Consider the following 20,316-nt stretch of genomic DNA (forward strand, 5'->3'; position numbering starts at 1 on the left):
GTGAAGTGAAAGTGTTAGTTGCTCAGTTGTGTCTGATTCTTTGTGACCCCAAAGACTGTAGCCTGCCAAGCTCCTCTGTCCTTGGAATTCTCCAGTCAATAATACTGGAGTGGATAGCCATTCCCTTCTCTAGAGGATCTTCCTGAACCAAGGATTGAACCCAGGTCTTCACTGCAGGCAGATTCTTTACCATCTGAGCCATCAAAGAAAAGAAAGTCTATTAATAATTAAGAAATGACATGTAAATAATCAACTGCTGACAAGCTTATAAGTCATTCCTCAAATACACATTAATTTAGACTGCAGAAAAAGTTTGTGTATGTGTGCCCATAAATGCACAAAAAATTCCATGAAGATATTCAGAATATTCTTAAACTTAGTTTATTCCCACTATCTTAGCCTAGGATGTTAGGTAGGAGGATTTACCATCTGTTGTCAATCTTCTTGAATTTTAAAGATGTTTTGCTGTGTATATATCTTATTTTTAAGTTAAAATATGTTAACATTTTTTATATAGGTGGTATTTAACTTCCGGTATGTTTCATTGCTTTTATCTATAAATGACTTCTCAATATTTAATGCATTTAACAATATTAAAAACTTTGGAAGTGTTTTCTTATCTCTGAAGGAAGAAAGGGATTATTTTTACTCAGAAGAGTCTTCTGAAGTGGCTTAGCACTATCATTCAACATTTTCTGGCTAGGAAATTGGGGTGAAAGTGAAAGTGAAGTTGCTCAGTCGTATCCGACTCTTTGTGACCCCGTGGACTGTAGCCCACCAGGCTCCTCCATCCATGGGATTCTCCAGGAAAGAATACTGGAGTGGGTTGTGATTTCCTTCTCCAGGGGATCTTCCCGACCTAGGGATCGAACCCAGGTCTCCCGCATTGCAGGCAGACACTTTAACCTCTGAGCCACCAGGGAAACCCAAGGAACAAATGTATTCACTGACATATTGAAAATTTTTAAAAAGGACCGAATGCGAACTTGCAGCAGCCAAATTTACAAACTGGGTGCATTCAGCACAACAGTACGGTCAGTGCAGCAGTGAAATCAGTTAGAACTGGGTGGCTGGGCTGGAGGCAGGTGTCAAATAAGCTAGCCCTGAGGGCAATATCTTCTCAGAAGAGGGTGATGCAGGTGAGTACATCTTACTGTCTAAGCCATTAAGCAGAAATTAAATTGCATCTTCAAAGCAAAGAGTGTGAATTAGTAGGAAATGACCAAGTGGGATGCCCGAGGCCTGTAATCTGATCAGCCAATATTGGAAAGGGTATATTTGGGCAGACAATGACTCCACTATGTTCAAATATTAGAACTAACCAGAACACCTCACCTTAGTGGGGGGCCTGGTCCTCATTAAAAAGGAGAAATGACTATTTCATATTGTTGTTGTTTAGTCGCTAAGTTGTATCTGATTCTTTTGCAACCCAATGGACTGTAGCACACCAGGCAAACCAAACAAAAACAAGCATATAAATACAGAGAACAGAGTATTGGTTACCAGAAGGCAAAGGGGGTCAGGGAAGGACAGAATGGGTAGAGTGGAATTAACTATATAGTGCAGAATGAAAGCTAAATTTGGGGGTGATAAGCATGCTATCATGAGAAACACTGGGCTGGAAGAAGCACAAGCTAGAATCAAGATTGCTGGGAGAAATATCAATAACCTCAGATATGCAGATGACACCGACCTTTATGACAGAAAGATGAAAGTGAAAGAGGAGAGTGAAGAAGTTGGCTTAAAGCTCAACATTCAGAAAACGAAGATCATGGCATCTGGTCCCATCACTTCATGGCAAATAGATGGGGAAACAGTGGAAACAGTGTCAGACTTTATCCTTTTGGGCTCCAAAATCACTGCAGATGGTAATTGCAGCCAAGAAATTAAAAGACGCTTACTCCTTGGAAGAAAAGTTATGACCAACCTAGATAGCATATTGAAAAGCAGAGACATTACTTTGCCAATAAAGGTCTGTTTAGTCAAGGCTATGGTTTTTCCAGTGGTCATGTATGGATGCGAAAGTTGGACTATGAGGAAAGCTGAGCACCGAAGAATTGCTGCTTTTGAACTGTGGTGTTGGAGAAGACTCTTGAGAGTCCCTTGGACTGCAAGGAGATCCAACCAGTCCATCCTAAAGGAGACCAGTCCCAGGTGTTCTTTGGAGGGAATGATGCTAAAGCTGAAACTCCAGTACTTTGGCCACCTCATGCGAAGAGTTGACTCGCTGGAAAAGACTCTGATGCTAGGAGGGATTGGGGGCAGGAGGAGAAGGGGACGACAGAGGATGAGATGGCTAGATGGCATCACCGACTCGATGGATGTGAGTTTGAGTGAACTCCGAGAGTTGGTGATGGACAGGGAGGCCTGGCGTGCTGCGATTCATGGGGTTGCAAAGAGTCGGACACGACTGAGCGACTGAACTGAACTGAACTGAAATAATGTTAAAAAGTACAATATTGTACACATGAAACTTATATAATGCTTAAACCAGATACCTCAATAAAAATTAAATTAAAAAAGAACTATTCCCCATTTGCTGACAGCATCATCCATAACAACGATGATTCTAAGAAGTGATGGAGAGTTAGTAGTCATTGGGACATTACATTAATCATAGAATACATTTCTCCTTCTGTTTCCTTCAGTAGAGAATGACCAAGGGGTATCTGAGTTTACTATTTACCAGCTTTCCTGGAAACTAACTTGTGACTAGGAAATGCAGGTTATGACAAATTCCATTCTAACCAACTTCTATCAAAAATTTGTCAGATGGTTTTGCCTTATTGATTTTTGTTGCATAAATAAAGCTTAAACTGTAGAAGGACATTAATTACCATTGTCTTTGCCTTCAGTATTATTTCTGTAGCAGTTTAATCTGAATGTTTATAAAGTTTAAAATGGAATGCTTATTCAGTGAATGATGAATTATCACAATTTTGGTGCAAACTCAGAAAAAATCTTAGTTTTAGATTCTGAAGGCTAAAGGAGAATATTATCTTAGGCACATAAAAATCTGCTGCCAAAGACAATAATTTTCAATGATGTGCTATTTGTTAGCTTGTTATAATTATATATTTTTTCCTCTTTTTCAGAGTTAGCTGACTGTGAAGGAAATGGAAATTCCCATCAGTTCTCACTAACAATATTTGGGTGAATGAATAGCGAGTCTTGGGGTGCAAAAGGTAATAGGATGCCTCACTTGCTATTCTGGATGCAGCTTCAAAGGACTCCTACCCTGGCGGTGGTGGTGAGATTTGCCACAATTGGATTAGAAGCACTTAAAAATGTGGATTCAATGGATGCAAATTTACTAATACCAAAAGAAGAGATGAGTTAGCTGAGATGCCCTGTAGTTGCGCTTCCAAGCAGAAAACCCAGCTGCTGTCCCCTGATGCACTTTGAGTTTGATGTAAAAAGCAATGGCTCAGGCTTTCAGGGGAAAGCTTTGAGGCGGCTTTTGTCTTGTCTCCTAGACTATCTTCTGAGAGGCAGGCTTGTCAGCCTCGAGTCAAATAAATCCAGGCTTCACAATTTGGAGGAGAAGATGAACTATGCCTTTGCTCTCTTGGCATTCATCTGGGGACTTGCTGTGAAGATCCTTCTCCTAGGACGAATTATCAGCCCCTCAAGACTTCACTAAAGGAAAGTAAAGTAAACTGTGCTCATGAAAATTAAATGGAGGCATTCTAGATAATGAAAGAGGGCTGTCTTTCCTTCTCCCTCTCTTGTTTTTTTTTTTTTTTAGATTTAGGAATTCAGTGCTTTGTGATGCTCTGTGCGTTTATAGATCAAGGCGCTGGAATATTAGGAAGCATGCTTTTGTTTGCCTTTCTTATTCCAACACCTTAAAATCATGGCTTAGGTCCCTGGGGCCTTCTCTTGCTTGCCAACGCAAATAAAATAGAGAAGAGAGACATGCACTGTGATGAGAATATGAAGCCAGCAGAAAACTGCCCCAGAGTTTGCAAGACACAATCATATGTAACTTGGGGGTTGCGTTTAAGGGTTAACTAGTTTAAATTGAAGAAGACTTGGAAAAGGAAGCATAAGACATGTCGACTAATCAATAAAATATACACTTTGTAAACATCTAAACCACCTAGCCTCAATATTTCTCCCCACTAAAACACTGCTTATTTATTTTTGTATTATTTATTTACATCGATCACACTTAATAAAATATTTCTTTCATTGTTTTAGTATCAATATTTTATCAAGTCTTTTTTTTCCTCAACAAATACAAGTTGCATTTGCACTGGAACATTGTTACAGCTCATCTCTTTAAAAATAAAAATGCCCGAACCCCTCCCCTGCCCAAGGAATTATATAGTCCCAATTTATCAAGAAAAAATATAAAACTCAGATGGCTTTCGGTACATTTTCAAGTAAAGTATGGAATATTGGCAGATGCTTTTTATACATGTTCGCTTTAGAGTAAAATGAAATTTTCAGAATGTTCTTTAAAATACAATCCAATTAAATTTCCAGTGTGTTTACAAGCTCCTGGATGGAACTTTTGAAAAACTCACACTGTAGTAATAACCTTATAACCACCTTGCTAAGAAAATGCTAAGCTAAAAATAGTACCTTCATAGTCTGTGTGGGAATGCCTAAGTCTAGAATCTTTAGTAGGTGATTACATTGATGGAGTCTGCGTTTTCTCTCCTGTTCTGTCCTCTTTATTGAGGATACATACTTAATGGCACTCTACTACCACATGGAAGGATAGGGCCAGCACAAATCTCTTATTTGAGAAACTTCATGCCCGAGAATTTGAGGCATCTACTCAGAGTCATCCAGCTAATGGCAGGTTCAAGTTCCCAGGTCTTTTTCCCAGAAACCTCTATTTCCATTCCTTGAGTAATTCTTAGCCTCTACTAAGACTGGGGTCAATTTCTACTTGACAGCCAAGGTATTATCCTTCAGTTCAGTTCAGTCGCTCAGTCGTGTCCAACTCTTTGCAACCCCATGAATCGCAGCATGCCAGGCCTCCCTGTCCATCACCAACTCCCGGAGTTCACTCACACTCACGTCCATTGAGTCGGTGATGCCATCCAGCCATCTCATCTTCTGTCATCCCCTTTTCCTCCTGCCCCCAATACCTCCCAGCATCAGAGTCTTTTCTAATGAGTCAACTCTTCCCATGAGGTGGCCAAAGTATTGGAGTTTCAGCTTTAGCATCATTCTTTCCAAAGAACACCCAGGACTGATCTCCTTTAGAATGGACTGGTTGGATCTCCTTGCAGTCCAAGGGACTCTCAAGAGTCTTTTCCAACACCACAGTTCAAAAACATCAATTCTTCAGCACTCAGCCTTCTTCACAGTCCAACTCTCACATCCATACATGACCACTGGAAAAACCATAGCCTTGACTAGACGGACCTTTGTTGGCAAAGTAATGTTTCTGCTTTTCAATATGCTATCTAGGTTGGTCATAGCTTTTCTTCCAAGAAGTAAGTGTCTTTTAATTTCATCTACAGTGATTTTGGAGCCCCAGAAGATAAAGTCTGACACTGTTTCCACTGTTCCCCATCTATTTCCCATGAAGTGATGGGCCCAGATACCATGATCTTCGTTTTCTGAATGTTGAGCTTTAAGCCAACTTTTTCACTCTCCTCTTTAGACATGGCCAATTACATAGCAGCTCATATCTAGATAAAATTGGTTACATGGTAGATACTACATGGAGTACTGTTATACACAGTATCTCTTTTACTCTTCATAAGAACTCTGTAAGATAGATCCTAAATAATGTCCTCATTTTACAGATGAGAAATGAAAACCACAGAGGTCAGAAAACTTGTTCAAGGAAAGAAGAAAAGGGTCAAACCAGAAACCAAAACTAAGTCTGTGTATACATTTGAATAGACAGAGGAGCCTCGAGGGCTACAGTCCAAGGGGTCGCAAAGAGTCAGACATGACTGAACCGACTTAGCACGCATACATTTGAAAGTCCATACATTAAACCACTCTGATGCATGAATCCCCAAAACATTATGTTGAGAGAAGGAAACCATATACAAAATATTGGACACTGTCAATACCATTTGATTCCATTTTTATGAAGTTCAAAAACAGGTGGAACTAATCAATGGTGACAGAAATCAAAGCTATTGTTTCTGTGGGGTAGGACACTGTCTGGTCAAGGAGGCAAGAGAAATTAAAAAACAAACAAAATCACTCCATTCCACTGCCTCTACACACAAACAACAAGGATACAAACAGAGCAAAAATCAACATTTGTATTTAAAAACAAGTACATTTGCATATGTCTTTGTAAGGAACAGTTATATGCAAACAACATGAGTGTTGTTGAAATAAGAATTTAAATTTGGGGAAGACAGATTGTGAGAACTCAGTACTTTGGTGTGTAGGGATGATTACAATGCTTGTGCGTACACACCTCCTTTCTGCAAGTAAAATAGTAAACCAAGTGTAAGACACACGTGTAAATTATTTTTCCAGATGTGTTAGCTACCACGTGTAAAATCCTATTAAGAAATTTTTGTTGACAGCAGCTAGCATTGGGGAGCAGAACCAGATCTTTGGTTGTGTCAGTTACGTTCTTGTCGCTGATAGAATATTTATTCCCAGAGTTAACTGTTATAAATTGCATTTTGCCCCTTCAGTTGCTACAAGCTTGTGATAGAGAGTGGGCGGAGAGGACAACCTGTAATTCAGGATGGTTTGAAAGCCGGTTGCCTAGGAAACTGGGATAAGCAGCAAAATGCCCACCAAAACCAACTGTCAACAAGATAGGAGGTTTTCTTTTTTGATCTGTGTTGCTTTCCAAATACGTATTTTGTGACTCACGTGGAGTGGCATCCGATTTGGGCCATTAACCCCTAGTGGTCTGTGCAGGCCTGAGTGGGCCAGAGGTTAGTCGAGGAGGGTGGGACATTTTTCATAAACAACACACTGACAACATATTGGGGGAAGGGGAATTATGGTGCAGTTTAAAAGGGGTTTATAAGATAAAATAATCAATAGGTGAATATTTTACATAACATGAATGCAATTCTTGATCATAACTTTACATCTAAGTTTACAGCAGCAAAACCTTTCTTTAATATGAAAATTTTATTTGTTGTAATCCACTATTCCCTGCTGTTATGCTACTTATACCAGAAGCTTTGATTTACAGTCAGGTAATTATCGTCAAGGGTAGTACTTGGGAATTCACAAACCTTTGATGAAAATACTACCTAATTTCCCAGTACTTTAAAAGTATGTGCACACTTAACTTCTTATTTTTAAATGTGTCACACATGCACACACATGCATTTTAGAAGTATGGATACTCAGTACGGCTCAGACGGTGAAGAGACTGCCTGCAATGTGGGAGACCCACATTGGATCCCTGGGTGGGGAAGATCCCCTGGAGAAGGAAATGCAACCCACTCCAGTAATCTTGCCTGGAGAATTCCATAGGTAGAGGAGCCCTGCACGCTACAGTCCATGGGGTTGCAAAGAGTCAGACACAACTGAGTGACTAACACACACACACACACACACACACACACATGCATATATATTTAATAAAATCATATGAAACTGCTGGGTCTACAAAAATGGCAATTTTATATACTTCAACTCATGAGCGATCATAGAATACACTTTTTTCTCACCTTTTTTTTTGCTTGGATCCCCGTTTTCTCTTTCCCCACTTCCACCTTACCCTGTCTATATCAGCTCTACTCTGTCCTTCTCACATATCCCTATGCTATCCTCTTCTCACTGGCAATTCATATTAGTAACTGTGTATGTATATATTTCCATACTCATGGAATCATGAACTCAGATCTCCTGCACTGCAGGCAGATTCTTTACTCTCTGAACCACCAGGGAAGGCCCATGGAATCACAAACAGGTACAAATATATCTGTGCATCTGTATGCGTGCCAGCCACCAAACTCATCATGTGAAACCTCAAACTTTCAGATTGCTTTTTGCTCTGTTGAAGGCTATAGCTAAATACTCTAATTCCTGCATTTGAATAATACTTATCTCCTCTTCTTGGCACTTATCTTTAAGGGATTTCAGCCTGGTTTTAAGTAGTTGTTTCACTTTTTTTGATACTCATTCACTTGAATTCTCTTTCTTTTATTATGTGCTAGAAACTACTCACAAATGATTCAAGCTGTAAACTATGGCAACAGGTCACATGATCGATTAGTCATTCTTTCCTCATTTCTTACTTCTGCATCCATAGAATAGCCTATTATTTTGCAAAGTTAAGAATAAGGATGTAAGAGAAGGAAATACTTTAACACCAGACCCAGAATTTCTCCTGTGAAGAAAAATGGCCTCCCAGAGCCATTTCTCTGATTTCCATCTGTCAGAGCAAAGTTAATGATCAGGTAGGCAGTGGGGCCACATGAAGAGACCTTAGAATTCATGTTAGAGAGGAGAGTGTTTGAAAGCTTAAAAGAGACAAGACGTACAGCTTTACGGCAGATGTCATAGGAAACCTCAGCCACTCAGTGAAAGGTGACTTCTCCCCTCACTATAGTCTATAGTCATTGCCATTGAATTCCACTCTCCTTCCAGGAGATAATATTGATTTAATGGCGGGAGATCTCTGCTCAGTAACATGGGTAAATCCCCAGGGTGCTGGGCCACTGGGCTACTCCAGGGCTACACCACTCTGAGTTTTCTCATTAGGGAATTGGTCTTGACAGAGGGAGAAGGAGCTCAGGACTCAGAGGTGGAGGGTCTATGCCCTCTTCTCCACTTTGCCCTCACCTGCCCCTGCGTGCACCTCCATAGTTCTTGGGTGGTGTTTGGCTCACACGTAAAGGTCTGCTGTGTGACCAGGCTGTTGTCCTTGGGCCATGGTCCTTTCTCTTATTTGGAAATTTCTTTGTCATGAAATAAAAGGTCAATTCACAGGAATTTGGAGATTGAAGTTCTCTTGAGATCAAGTGAGAAGACTCCATTTCTAAGATCTGTGATGGGTTTGCCTGGTAGGATCGGCTTGGGCCCGTCTTTTATCCTCAGCCAAGGGCCCCCTGGCCATGCAGAGCACAGATCATTCTAGTTCTTGTGTGACTGAGGGTTGCTATTTATTTAGAAGCTGAGACTGCCCTCCTCCTGCCTGTCAAAAGGGTTTCAAAGCTGCCGCACTAGGAACTGTTTCAGATTACGGATTTCAGTGACTAACCACCCATGTCTTCGCTTCAGTAGTGAAATCCCCAAATGGTCCTAGAAGAGAAGAGAAGTAAATCGTGACAGCTGCTTAGAGGGCATTTCAGAACTAAATCCCAGGAGAGATGATTTTAAGTTCGGAGAGAGACCTCCCCACTCACCACTGAAGAAAAAGAAAATGGAAAGGAGGGTGGGGAATAGTACCATACAGAAGGTCACTGTTTGCAGCTCACTCAGGTGTACTCTGAAGACCAACCCCCTACATCAACAATTAGTAGTTGACCCTTGAGCTCCTCTACCTTCCAGAAAGCACAACAGAATCAGATATCATGGGAAGTACACACACACACACACACACACACACTCACACTCACACACACTCACACACACACACACACTCACACTCCATATGTTCCTACCTGCAGGAAACAAGTTTCTCTGTGTGAGAGAATGAGGCCAGGTGATATTTCAAACAGAGTATAATTTTAGCAGATCTATCAAGAACATTGATGTGGGAGGCTTCTTACTGTAATCCCGGAAGTCTTTTCATTTTTCCTTTGGAAAGTGTGAGAATAACTGTAACGCTGCTTCTCTTCCAAAACTGGACAGTGGGTTAAAGATCAGCAGCCACTGACACAACAACAATAACAGCAACAGCCAAAGCTTTTATCCTGGCCACCATGGAGTTTCTTGAAAGAACTTACCTCGTGAATGACAAAGCCACCAAGATGTACGCCTTCACACTAGACAGGTAACAGACATCTGATTCTGCTTCACAATTTTCTGTGTCTTGAATATTCACAAAGTTCCTAGATCCTACTGCTTCAGACTTGGAGACTTCTGCTGTTGCAACCCAGGGGCATTTTGCAAAATTTTATCAACTGTTGATTGACTTGTATAATTTATATTCTGAAAAGGTCGTACTCTGTATAGTTGATTTGATTCCTTACATATCCTGAGTGCATGAAGGATACATCTTATTAATATATTTTTATCTGTAGATTTTCTTTAAAATTTGATATATACAATCTAATGTGTTTACCTTTCTTTCCCTCAATTATTCCTACTCTTAAGATGGTAAATTTTAGTAAATTATATTTAGAAAGAATTAAGGTTTTTTCCAACTATGTGGCAAATTGTGGTTACCCTGATCTTAATTGCTGTTTCCTTAATTATATAATATCATTATCAAATATTCACACCTAGAATAAATACCGCTGAGTTTAATGTTCTACCTAGCTCTAGTTCTTTTTATTATCTTCCACAGTGCCAAGTGCAATGTATTCATTCATTTCCCCCTTATTTAGCAATTATTGGTTGAACACATCTGGATATATAATGAAACAGAAACATTCCTAGTCACAGATCTCTGTCTTCTTGAAAGTTTGAGTCTAATATAGAATGTGTTTGAGAAATAGGCAATTACAAAATGGCATGTGTTTATTCTAGGAGCGTTCAGTAAGAATATCTCAAGGGAACCTAGGTCTTTGCTGGACTTTGGGAGCCAGAGAAAGCTTTTCAGCAGTGATAGACTGAGAATTGAAACAGAAAAAGGAGTTAGAGTAAAGTTAGGGAAACCCTACATAGCGGGTAGGGTTACAAAAGTTTGCCTGATTGAGGTAATTTCCTGGTAAAGATAGAGGCAAATAAGAAGGAGATTTTGATGCGTTTGGGGAATTCAATCCAAGAGAAACATACTCAGAATACATAGATTAATGAATGAGAATCTGAAAAAGATTTATGTTAGGAGTGGAATTTAAGAGAATACATACCCATAATAGTATGTTTAATGTTTTTGTGCATTTCATGAAGCCAAATTAATATTCCAAAGAGTAGTGGTATTGTGTTTGATAGCATCAAATATTTGAGCAACTGCAAAGGGACTTTTCCTTAGGATATTTATAACTTTGCTTAAAAAGTATACAACAAAGAATCTAGCACATTATCTCATATTGTAAGAATTATTTTTCTTGGAAAATAATGTTAGATGTGATTTATTGAGATCATAAACAATAAAGCCTCATGTTAGGTCAGCAGAAATTTTAAACAACAAATTGTTAACACTATGGACACTATTAATAGAGCATCTCTACATGATGGAATTAATAGTATTTCCCTTCTCATTAAAATAGACCATTTAGCCCTCTGTGATGCAAATAAAGCAACGGTTTATGGTTAGGGGGTCTCATTTACCTCATATATGGGCACAGTTTTCAGGATACAGTGATGATAAAAACTGTCAAGCTCATTTTTACTTTCTTTTCAAATAGAAACAATAGAACCTATAGGACTCCTTGTTTTCACTGCCAAGGAAACTTTTAGCTGAGGTAGTATCAGTCCTCTAAGGGAAAGACGTGTAGCTCTCTGTTCTTATGGCCTGATTCTCCCAAGGTTAGAGCCTGGTGGGGGAACTAAGATTCCACAAGCCACATGGGTGCTGCCAAAAACAAACAAACAAAAAACCCAAAGACACTTGAACCTACATAACATTATTTATCCTAATCCCTCATTTTGCCACATAGGAAAGGGAATTCCAAAGAGAATAAATACCATTCTTAAGGCTGGATGTCTGATTATAGCAGGGATGTGGACTCACACCTCCTGTTTGTAAATTCTGTTCCCCTCCCTTCCCACTCTCCTGCAGACACACTAAACACAAAGCAAGAAAGTACTAATGTACTGATATTTGCTATAACATGAATAAACCTTGAAAGCATTATGCTAAATGAGAGAAGCCGGTCACAAAACTACATAATGTATGATTCTCTTTATAGAAAATATCCAGAATAGGCAATTTTATAAAGACAGAAAGTAGACTAGTGGTTTCTTGAGGTAGTACTGTGTGTGAGAAGATTGGGGATTTGCTGGGTATGGAATTTCTTTTGGGGGTGATGAAAATGTTCTAAATTAGATTGTGGTGATGGTTGTTTGAGTGTGTGTTAGTCGCTCAGTCCAGTCTGACTTTTGCAACCCCATGGATTGTAGACTGCCAGTCTTCTCTGTCCATGGGATTCTCCAGACAAGAATACTGGGGTGGGTGCCATTCTCTTCTCCAGGGGAACTTCCTAGCCCAGGGATTGGATCAAACCCGGGTCTCCTGCATTGTAGGCAGATTTCTTCATCATCTGAACCACCAGGGAAGCTCTATTTGGATATCAGATTAGTTGCTCAGTCATGTCCAGCTCTTTGTGACCCCATGGTCTGTAGCCCACCAGGCTCCTCTGTCCATGGGGATTCTCTAGGCAAGAATACTGGAGTGGGTATCCATTCCCTTTTCCAGGGGATCTTCCCAAGCCAGGGATCAAGACCAGATCTCCTGCATTACAGGTGGATTCTTTACTGTCTGAGCCAGCAGGGAAGCCCAAGAATACTGGAGCAGGCAGCCTATCCTTTCTCCAGGGGATCTTCCCATCCCAGGAATCCAACTGGAGTCTCCTGCATTGCAGGCAGATTCTTTACTAACTGAGCCACCAGGGAAGCAGCCTATTTGGATATAAATATATATAAGGTTTCAGTGAGATGGGTGGAAAATTGTTTTGAGTGACTGTATTACTTATTTAAAGCTAAACTTTGAAAACCAGTCACTCTCAATAGCTTGAAGTGCTTAATTAAAACACTTACATCTATAGTCTCTCAACTTTCCCATATACCACTCTTTTTAACCTTTCCTCTCTCAGTCACTGCCCATGATACCACACAGCCTCTGTTACTGTCTGCTGGTTTGCCATGTCCCCCCTCTGCTAGGACATAAAGCTTCTTAGATCAGGAGCTTTGTTTGTATCAAGGACACGGTATCTTTAGCACCTTTGATGGGGCAGATGTATGGTAGACATGCAATACATTTGTTGAATGGATGAATACATGAAGCGGTTGAAATGCCATGGTGCGACCTAAGCTTCTATTTCCTCTCCCAAGAGGACTAGCGATTTGAGGTTCTCAGGAAAAGTAATGTTAGAGTACAAAAACAAAGTGATTTTATGTAGTCAACGTATAAATAAGAAGTTAAAAAATTATCTAGTTGGCCAAAAATGTTGAAAAATCTATTTGGCCAGCCCAATATTACCAGTTCCACTTCAAAGGTATAGAAATAAAAACCTTTAACCTCTAAAACCAAATGAAAATAAGACACAAAAAAAAAAATTCTCTGGGGTCACAAAATAAAGCTCCACTCTTTAATTCCTTTTTAAAGGGATGAAGTCAAAGTTCTAGGCTACTGATGTCAAATTTTCTAATATTTCGTTATTTTTCTTCTCTGTTTCTACCTACCATCCCCCCCACCCCCGGCCTGCCTTTTTTTTTTTTTTTCTCTTTGAAACTACAGTAAATTTCTTTGCTCTACCCTATTGCTCCTGCTCTTCAAAGCCTCAGTCATATTTGAATGGGTGGGAATTCTGGTGATTTACTCCTTGACAGATTCACATTTCATTTTTTTTTATATATTCTAGCATTTGCTTTCTAGAACCGATGTTTTAAAATTCTTAGAATTTGCATCACTTTCAGATTGAAGGCCTGTCCTACGTCTAGAGATAGATCACTTTGGTCTTATGAGACGATGAGGAGTATATTTTAACTTCGGTTTTTAACTGCTTTTGGAACTGTAGACCCTTTGGGGAGTTCAGTGAAGGTGGTGGGTTCCTGCCTCTCCCCATAAAACACATTCATATACATGCATGAACACACACTGCTTCCAAGTTCAGTACCACTTGTGGATTTCTGGCTTAGTGCTTCAAGAAAAAATCACAGCTCCTGTCCTTGTCTAGGACAAGGTAGTCGTATTAAAAGTAAAAACCGGCCAGGTTTTGTGCACTTTTCCTCTGTGGCATTGCACACAGGCTGTGCCTCTGGTAGTGGTCCTGTCATGCTCTGCCTTCAAAAATGATCCAAGGTAAGTTCACTCACCCCCTGATTTTCTCTGCCTACAAGGTTATGAAAAACAGAAAATAAAGCGAAGTAACCAGTGGTCATACGAACAATGCCAGAACATTTGGTGACCCTGTCCCTCTCACACTGCCTTCTCAGCACAAAGCAAAAGGAAACCACCATGCTCTCCTATTAATTCTCTGGCTCCTCTGAGTCAATGACCATTGGTGACTAACAGTACTATGCTATACGGCTGCTAATTATCAGTGTGTATCACATTACAAAGGTGAAAATCTATAGATATAGGAACTATATGTGTCTTTTGCCAAATGGTTCTTATTCCAATTAGATTATTTAGAATTCTTCAAAATACTGAGTGCTATTAACATCACCAGCAAAAACACTCTGAAGCCAATTTGTCAACATACATGAAATTCCTTAAAAATGTAGATATTCTTTAACCAAGTAATTCCCCTTTCAGGATTACATTTTGAGGAAATAATAATCTATTGAGTAAAGATTAAATATAAGGATATGAATCACAGCAGAGCTTATACAAGCAAATAATTAGAAGAGTCAATTATTCAATTTTAAGAAATATTATACTAAGTATAATATTCTCTATATTGAACTAATGATGCAGAATATTTAATAAATTGAAAAAATGTTAATAATATACACAGCTAAAAATCAGGTCCCAAAGCTGTATCTTTGGTGGAATCCCCAGCCCACCTCCACTGAGTTTCAGTCATGTGACCTGGGTGGAGTTTACCCCTCTCAGCTCTAGGAGTCAGTGTGTTGGGTTTAGCCAGTCTTCTGGCTGTAACAAGGTCTAAGCCAATTAGCCCATCCATATTCCTCTGGCTTTAAAGGCAGGCCAAATCAGCATGCAACTCAGGACTCCTGTTTAGCAGTTGGGAGAATGAACACTCTTTCTCCCTGTATAATAAAACACAAGTACAGAGTCCTGATTACCTTGGGCAACTATTCCTTCCACTTTATGATAAAAATTAAGCCTGCAGTAAAAGAGTAGTAGAGAACTGCAGAGCAATGGCTCTGGAGCTTTGATAAATCAGGCCTGATGCCTCTAGATGTTTTCAGCTGCAAAACCAAGAATTCCCAGATATTGACCTACCTAGCATGAGCTTCGTTTTCTGTACTTGCAATGAAAACATTCTCATTAATATGAACTCTAAGAAAAAAGTGAATCACAACAAATTCTGAAAAATTCTTAAACAGATGGGAATATCAGACTACTTTATTTGTCTCCTGAGAAACAGGAAGTTAGACTATTAACTATTTAACAGGAAGTTAAATAGTTAGAAGATGCTTCTAACTATTGCTATAGTTAGAACTAGACATGGAACAATTGACTGGTTCAAAATTGGGAAAGGAATACGTCAAGGCTGTATATTGTCATCCTGCTTATTTAACTTGTATGCAGAGTACATCATACAAAATGCCAGGCTGGATGAATCACAAGTTGAAATCAACACTTCTGGGCAAAATATCAACAACCTCAAGATATGCAGATATTATCACTCTAATGGCAGAAAGTGAAGAGGAACTACAGAGCCTCTTAATAAAGGTGAAAGAAGTGGGTGAAAACACTGGCTTGAAACTCAACAGTCAAAAAACTAAGATCATGGCATCCAGTCCCATCAGTGCATGGAAAATAGAAAGGGAAAAAGTGGAAACAGTGACAGATTTATTTTCTTGGGCTCCAAAATCACTGTGGATGGTGACTGCAGCCATGAAATTAGAAGGCAACTTGCTCTTTGGAAGACAAGCTGTGAGGAATCTAGACATCATATTAAAAAGCAGAGACAACACTTTGCCAACAAAGGTCTGTATAGTCAAAGAAAGTGAAAGTGTGAGTCTCCCAGTTATGTCTGAATCTTCTCCTGTGGACTATAGCCTGCCAGGCTCCTCTTTCCATTGAGTCGTCCAGGCAAGAATCCTGGAGTGGGCTGCCATTTCCTTCTCCAGAGGATCTTCCTGAACTAGAGATCGAACCCGGGTCTCCTGCATTGTAGCCAGATTCGTTACCATCTGAGCCGCCAGGGAAGCCCTAGCAGGCTTAGTCATGGCTACGGGTTTTCCAATAGTCATGTACGGACGTGAGAGATGGACCACAAAGAGGCTGAGTGCTGAAGAACTGATGCTTTCAGATTGTGGTGCTGGAGAAGACTCTTGAGAGCTCCCTTGAGAGGCTGCAAGATCAAACCAGTCAATCTTAAAGGACATCAACCCTGACTATTCATTGGAAAGACTGATACTGAAGCTGAAGCTCCAATACTTTGGTTACCTGATCTGAAGAGCTGACTCACTGGAAAAGACCCTTATGCTGGGAAAGACTGAAGGCAAAAGGAGAAGGGTGTGGCAGAGGATGAGATGGTTAGATACTATCACCGACTCAATGGACATGAATTTGAGCAAACTCCAGGAGATGGTGGAGGACAGAGGAGCCTGGGGTGCTACAGTCCATGGGGTCACAAACTGTTGGACACAACTTAGTGAGAGAACGACAGCAACAACTAAGTAAAAAAAAGTGCATTTATGTATTACAAAGCTACACAAAAACTATCAGTAATATTTGTCTCTTGGAAGTATGTTTATTAGTGATTTTCCCCTCTGTTTTGTACCTTTTTGTAATTCCAGTTTTTCTATAATGAATATGTAGAATGCTCACACTACCACACAATTGCACTCATCTCACACGCTAGTAAAGTATTGCTCAAAATTCTCCAAGCCAGGCTTCAGCAATATGTGAACCGTGAACTTCCAGATGTTCAAGCTGGTTTTAGAAAAGGCAGAGGAACCAAAGATCAAATTGCCAACATCTGCTGGATCATGGAAAAAGCAAGAGAGTTCCAGAAAAACATCTATTTCTGCTTTCTTGACTATGCCAAAGCCTTTGACTGTGTGGATCACAAGAAACTGTGGAAAATTCTGAAAGAGATGGGAATACCAGACCACCTGACCTGCCTCTTGAGAAACCTGTATGCAGGTCAGGAAGCAAGAGTTAGACCTGGACATGGAACAACAGACTGGTTCCAAACAGGAAAAGGACTACGTCAAGGCTGTACATTGTCATCCTGCTTATTTAACTTATATGCAGAGTACATCATGAGAAATGCTAGGTTGCAAGAAGCACAAGCTGGAATCAAGATTGCCGGGAGAAATATCAATAACCTCAGACACGCAGATGACACCACCCTTATGGCAGAAAGTAAAAAGGAACTAAAAAGCCTCTTGATGAAAGTGAAAGAGGAGAGTGAAAAAGTTGGCTTAAAGCTCAACATTCAGAAAACAATGATCATGGCATCTGGTCCCATCACTTCATGGGAAATAGCTGGGGAAACAGTGGAAACAGTGTCAGACTTTATTTGGGGGGGCTCCAAAATCACTGCAGATGGTGATTGCAGCCATGAAATTAAAAGACGCTTACTCCTTGGAAGGAAAGTTATGACCAACCTAGATAGCATATTGAAAAGTAGAGACATTACTTTGCCAACAAAGGTCCATCTAGTCAAGGCTATGGTTTTTCCAGTATGTGTATGGAGTGAGAGTTGGACTGTGAAGAAAGCTGAGTGCTGAAGAATTGATGCTTTTGAACTGTGGTGTTGTAGAAGACTCTTGAGTCCCTTGGACTGCAAGGAGATCCAACCAGTCCATTCTGAAGGAGACCAGTCCTGGATGTTCTTTGTACGGACTGATGCTAAAGCTGAAACTCCAATACTTTGGCCACCTCATGGGAAGAGTTGACTCATTAGAAAAGACTCTGATGCTGGGAGGGATTGGGGGCAGGAGGAGAAGGGGATGACAGAGGATGAGATGGCTGGATGGCATCACTGACTCTACGGACATGAGTTTGAGTGAACTCTGGGGGTTTGTGATGGACAGGGAGGCCTGGCGTGCTGCAGTTCATAGGGTCGCAAAGAGTGGGACATGATTGAGTGACTGAACCGAACTGAACTGAACTGAGAATTATAATTATAAATATCATTTAAGCCAAAACCATCAGATCTTTTTCTGGATGGTGATAAGACCAATGAAGTAACTCTTCAAGTGGAGGAAAATAATTTATTTCTATCTTTGTGCCTTTAAAAGCCATGAATGCAAGTTCTTCTAAGATTCTTATTAATGTCTTCTAATAAGTTTAGTAAAATCATAAGCCTGAGTAGTTTGAGATCACTGTGGAGGTAAACTTTGGTTTTAAGCATGGGCAGGGTGAAAACAAGACTGAGCTTGGAGTCCCAGCTCTGCCATTTCTCAGCTATCTGACCTCAGGAAATTATTAAAGTCTCTGAATCTTAATTACTTCCATAAGAAACTGTGTTGTTTGTTTTTCAGCTGTTCAGTTGTGTCTGATCTTTTGTGACCCGCATAGACTGTAACCGACAGGCTCCTCTATGTGGCACTGGATTAATGTCATCTACAATCCTTGCATCTGTGAAATTCTATATTTCTATAAATGACTCCATATTTCTATGAATTCTTTATACTTGAACAGAACAAAAATGCACTGCCTCTTTTGGGAAGTACAAGTAGATTTAACTCTCATTGGGCTTCCCTAGTGGCTCAGTGGTAAAGAATCTGCTTGTCAAATGCAGGAGATGTGAGTTTGATACCTGGGTTGGGAAGATCCCCTGGAGAAGAAATGGAAAACCACTCCAGTATTCTTGCCTGGGAAATCCCATGGAGAGAGGAGCCTGGTGGGCTACAGTCCATGGGGTTGCAAAGGAGTCTGACATGACTTAGCTGCTAAAGAACAACAAACTCTCATTACAGCTTTGATAGGTGGTAGAGATTTCTACAAAGCTGTGTTAAGGGTCCATATGGACTCAGCAGGGAAAAGTGCTATAACCTATTAACAATGTGACTGTTGGGAAGAAAGACAGTGATGGCACGCCACAGTATTTCCATCACCAGGCTGGCTCATACACACATTACTCATTAATAATAATAATAATCTCATCACTGCCCCTTTCTAAATTTATAGCAGTGCCCAAAATCTTTTCAGTGAAGTAGCTGGGAAGGAAATGAATCAAAATGTATTTGCTTCCTTTCTCCTTTTTTTTTGATCTCTTTTAAAAAATGAATTTATCTTTGGCTGCACTGGGTCTTCCTTGCTGTGTGCAAGCTTTCTCTAGTTGCAGCGATCGGGGGCTACCCTTTGTTGCAGGTGTGTAGGCTTTTTAAATTTTTCTTCATTGTGGTGGCTTCTATTGTTGCAGTGGGTTCTCTTGTTGCGGAGCCTGGGCTTTAGGGTGCTTGGGCTCAGTAGTTGTGGCTTGCAAGCTTAGATGCCCCACTGCACGTGGAATATTCCTGGACCAGGGATTAAATCTGTGTGCCCTGCATTGTTAGGCAGATTCTCAACCACTGGACCACCAGGGAAGTTCCTCCTTTGCTATCTCTTAATTAGAGCTATGGGTGTGTGTGCGTGCTTCGTTGCTTCAGTCGTGCCTGCCTCTTTGTGATCCTATGGACTGTAGCCCACCAGGCTCCACTGTCCATAGGATTCTCCAGGCAAGAATACTGGAGTGGGTTGCCACGCTCTCCTCCAGGGGATCTTCCTTAGCCGGGGATCAAACTTGCGTCTGCCTGTGTTTCCTGCATTGCAAACACATTCTTTTACCACTGAGTCACCTGAGAAGCTCTAATCAGGGGTAGTATTGGCTAAATATGAGTTTGCTTATATAAAAACAAAACTTCCTTGAAACAGAATTCAGAAGAGAATCTCTTGCTTGTTCCTTACACTGGATGTTTCATCTGGAAGGAGCTGTGAATTCTAAGTTCCGAGCTAGTCAGCAAATGTCCTCATAGCTGTTCTGAGAATGGGTAGGGCTGTAAGTGAGAAGTCTGTTAGCAACCATGTTCATTTCTTGCTTCTGTCAAACTCCTCCACAGCATGGAACTCCAGCAGAAACCCTTGAATAAAGATCAGTGTCCTGGAGAAAAGCCAGAGGAGCTGGAGTCAGGAGTCATCCATCACTGCCACCATAACTGCAAGGCCACAGAGGACAGTGCGCAGGGGCAAATCTGTGCCAAGTGGAAGCTCTGCGCTCCTTCAGGAATATGCTTAGTTTTTATGATTGCAGAGGTCGTAGGTGAGCATTTCTCAAAATGTCCCCGATTAAACAAGCAAACAAACGAAACCCCTGCGTCATTACAGGAGGGTTGTCTAAAGTGCTTCTTTTAAAAAGAGACTGAATATTTTCTGTACACTTAAAGTAACAATATGCTCATTGTAGATAAGTTGGAAAATAGAAGGAAGCAAAATAATATTCATCAAAATCC

The 20,316-nt window shown here is 40.4% G+C and overlaps 1 protein-coding gene across 1 annotated transcript in view; it reads left to right on the forward strand.

The window, feature by feature from the left end:
- Positions 1 to 9,830: 9,830 nt before the first annotated feature.
- LOC120860715 (zinc transporter 8-like) overlaps positions 9,831 to 20,316 on the forward strand; it is a 39,709-nt gene continuing 29,223 nt past the window's right edge. The window contains exons 1-2 of the mRNA XM_040236462.1: positions 9,831 to 9,901; positions 19,927 to 20,126. Of these exons, the coding sequence (XP_040092396.1) occupies positions 9,831 to 9,901; positions 19,927 to 20,126 (271 nt within the window). The remainder of the gene's footprint in view (positions 9,902 to 19,926; positions 20,127 to 20,316) is intronic.

The sequence above is a fragment of the Oryx dammah genome, unplaced genomic scaffold, assembly GCF_014754425.2.
Source record: "Oryx dammah isolate SB20612 unplaced genomic scaffold, SCBI_Odam_1.1 HiC_scaffold_11164, whole genome shotgun sequence".
In the NCBI taxonomy this organism is placed as follows: domain Eukaryota; kingdom Metazoa; phylum Chordata; class Mammalia; order Artiodactyla; family Bovidae; genus Oryx; species Oryx dammah.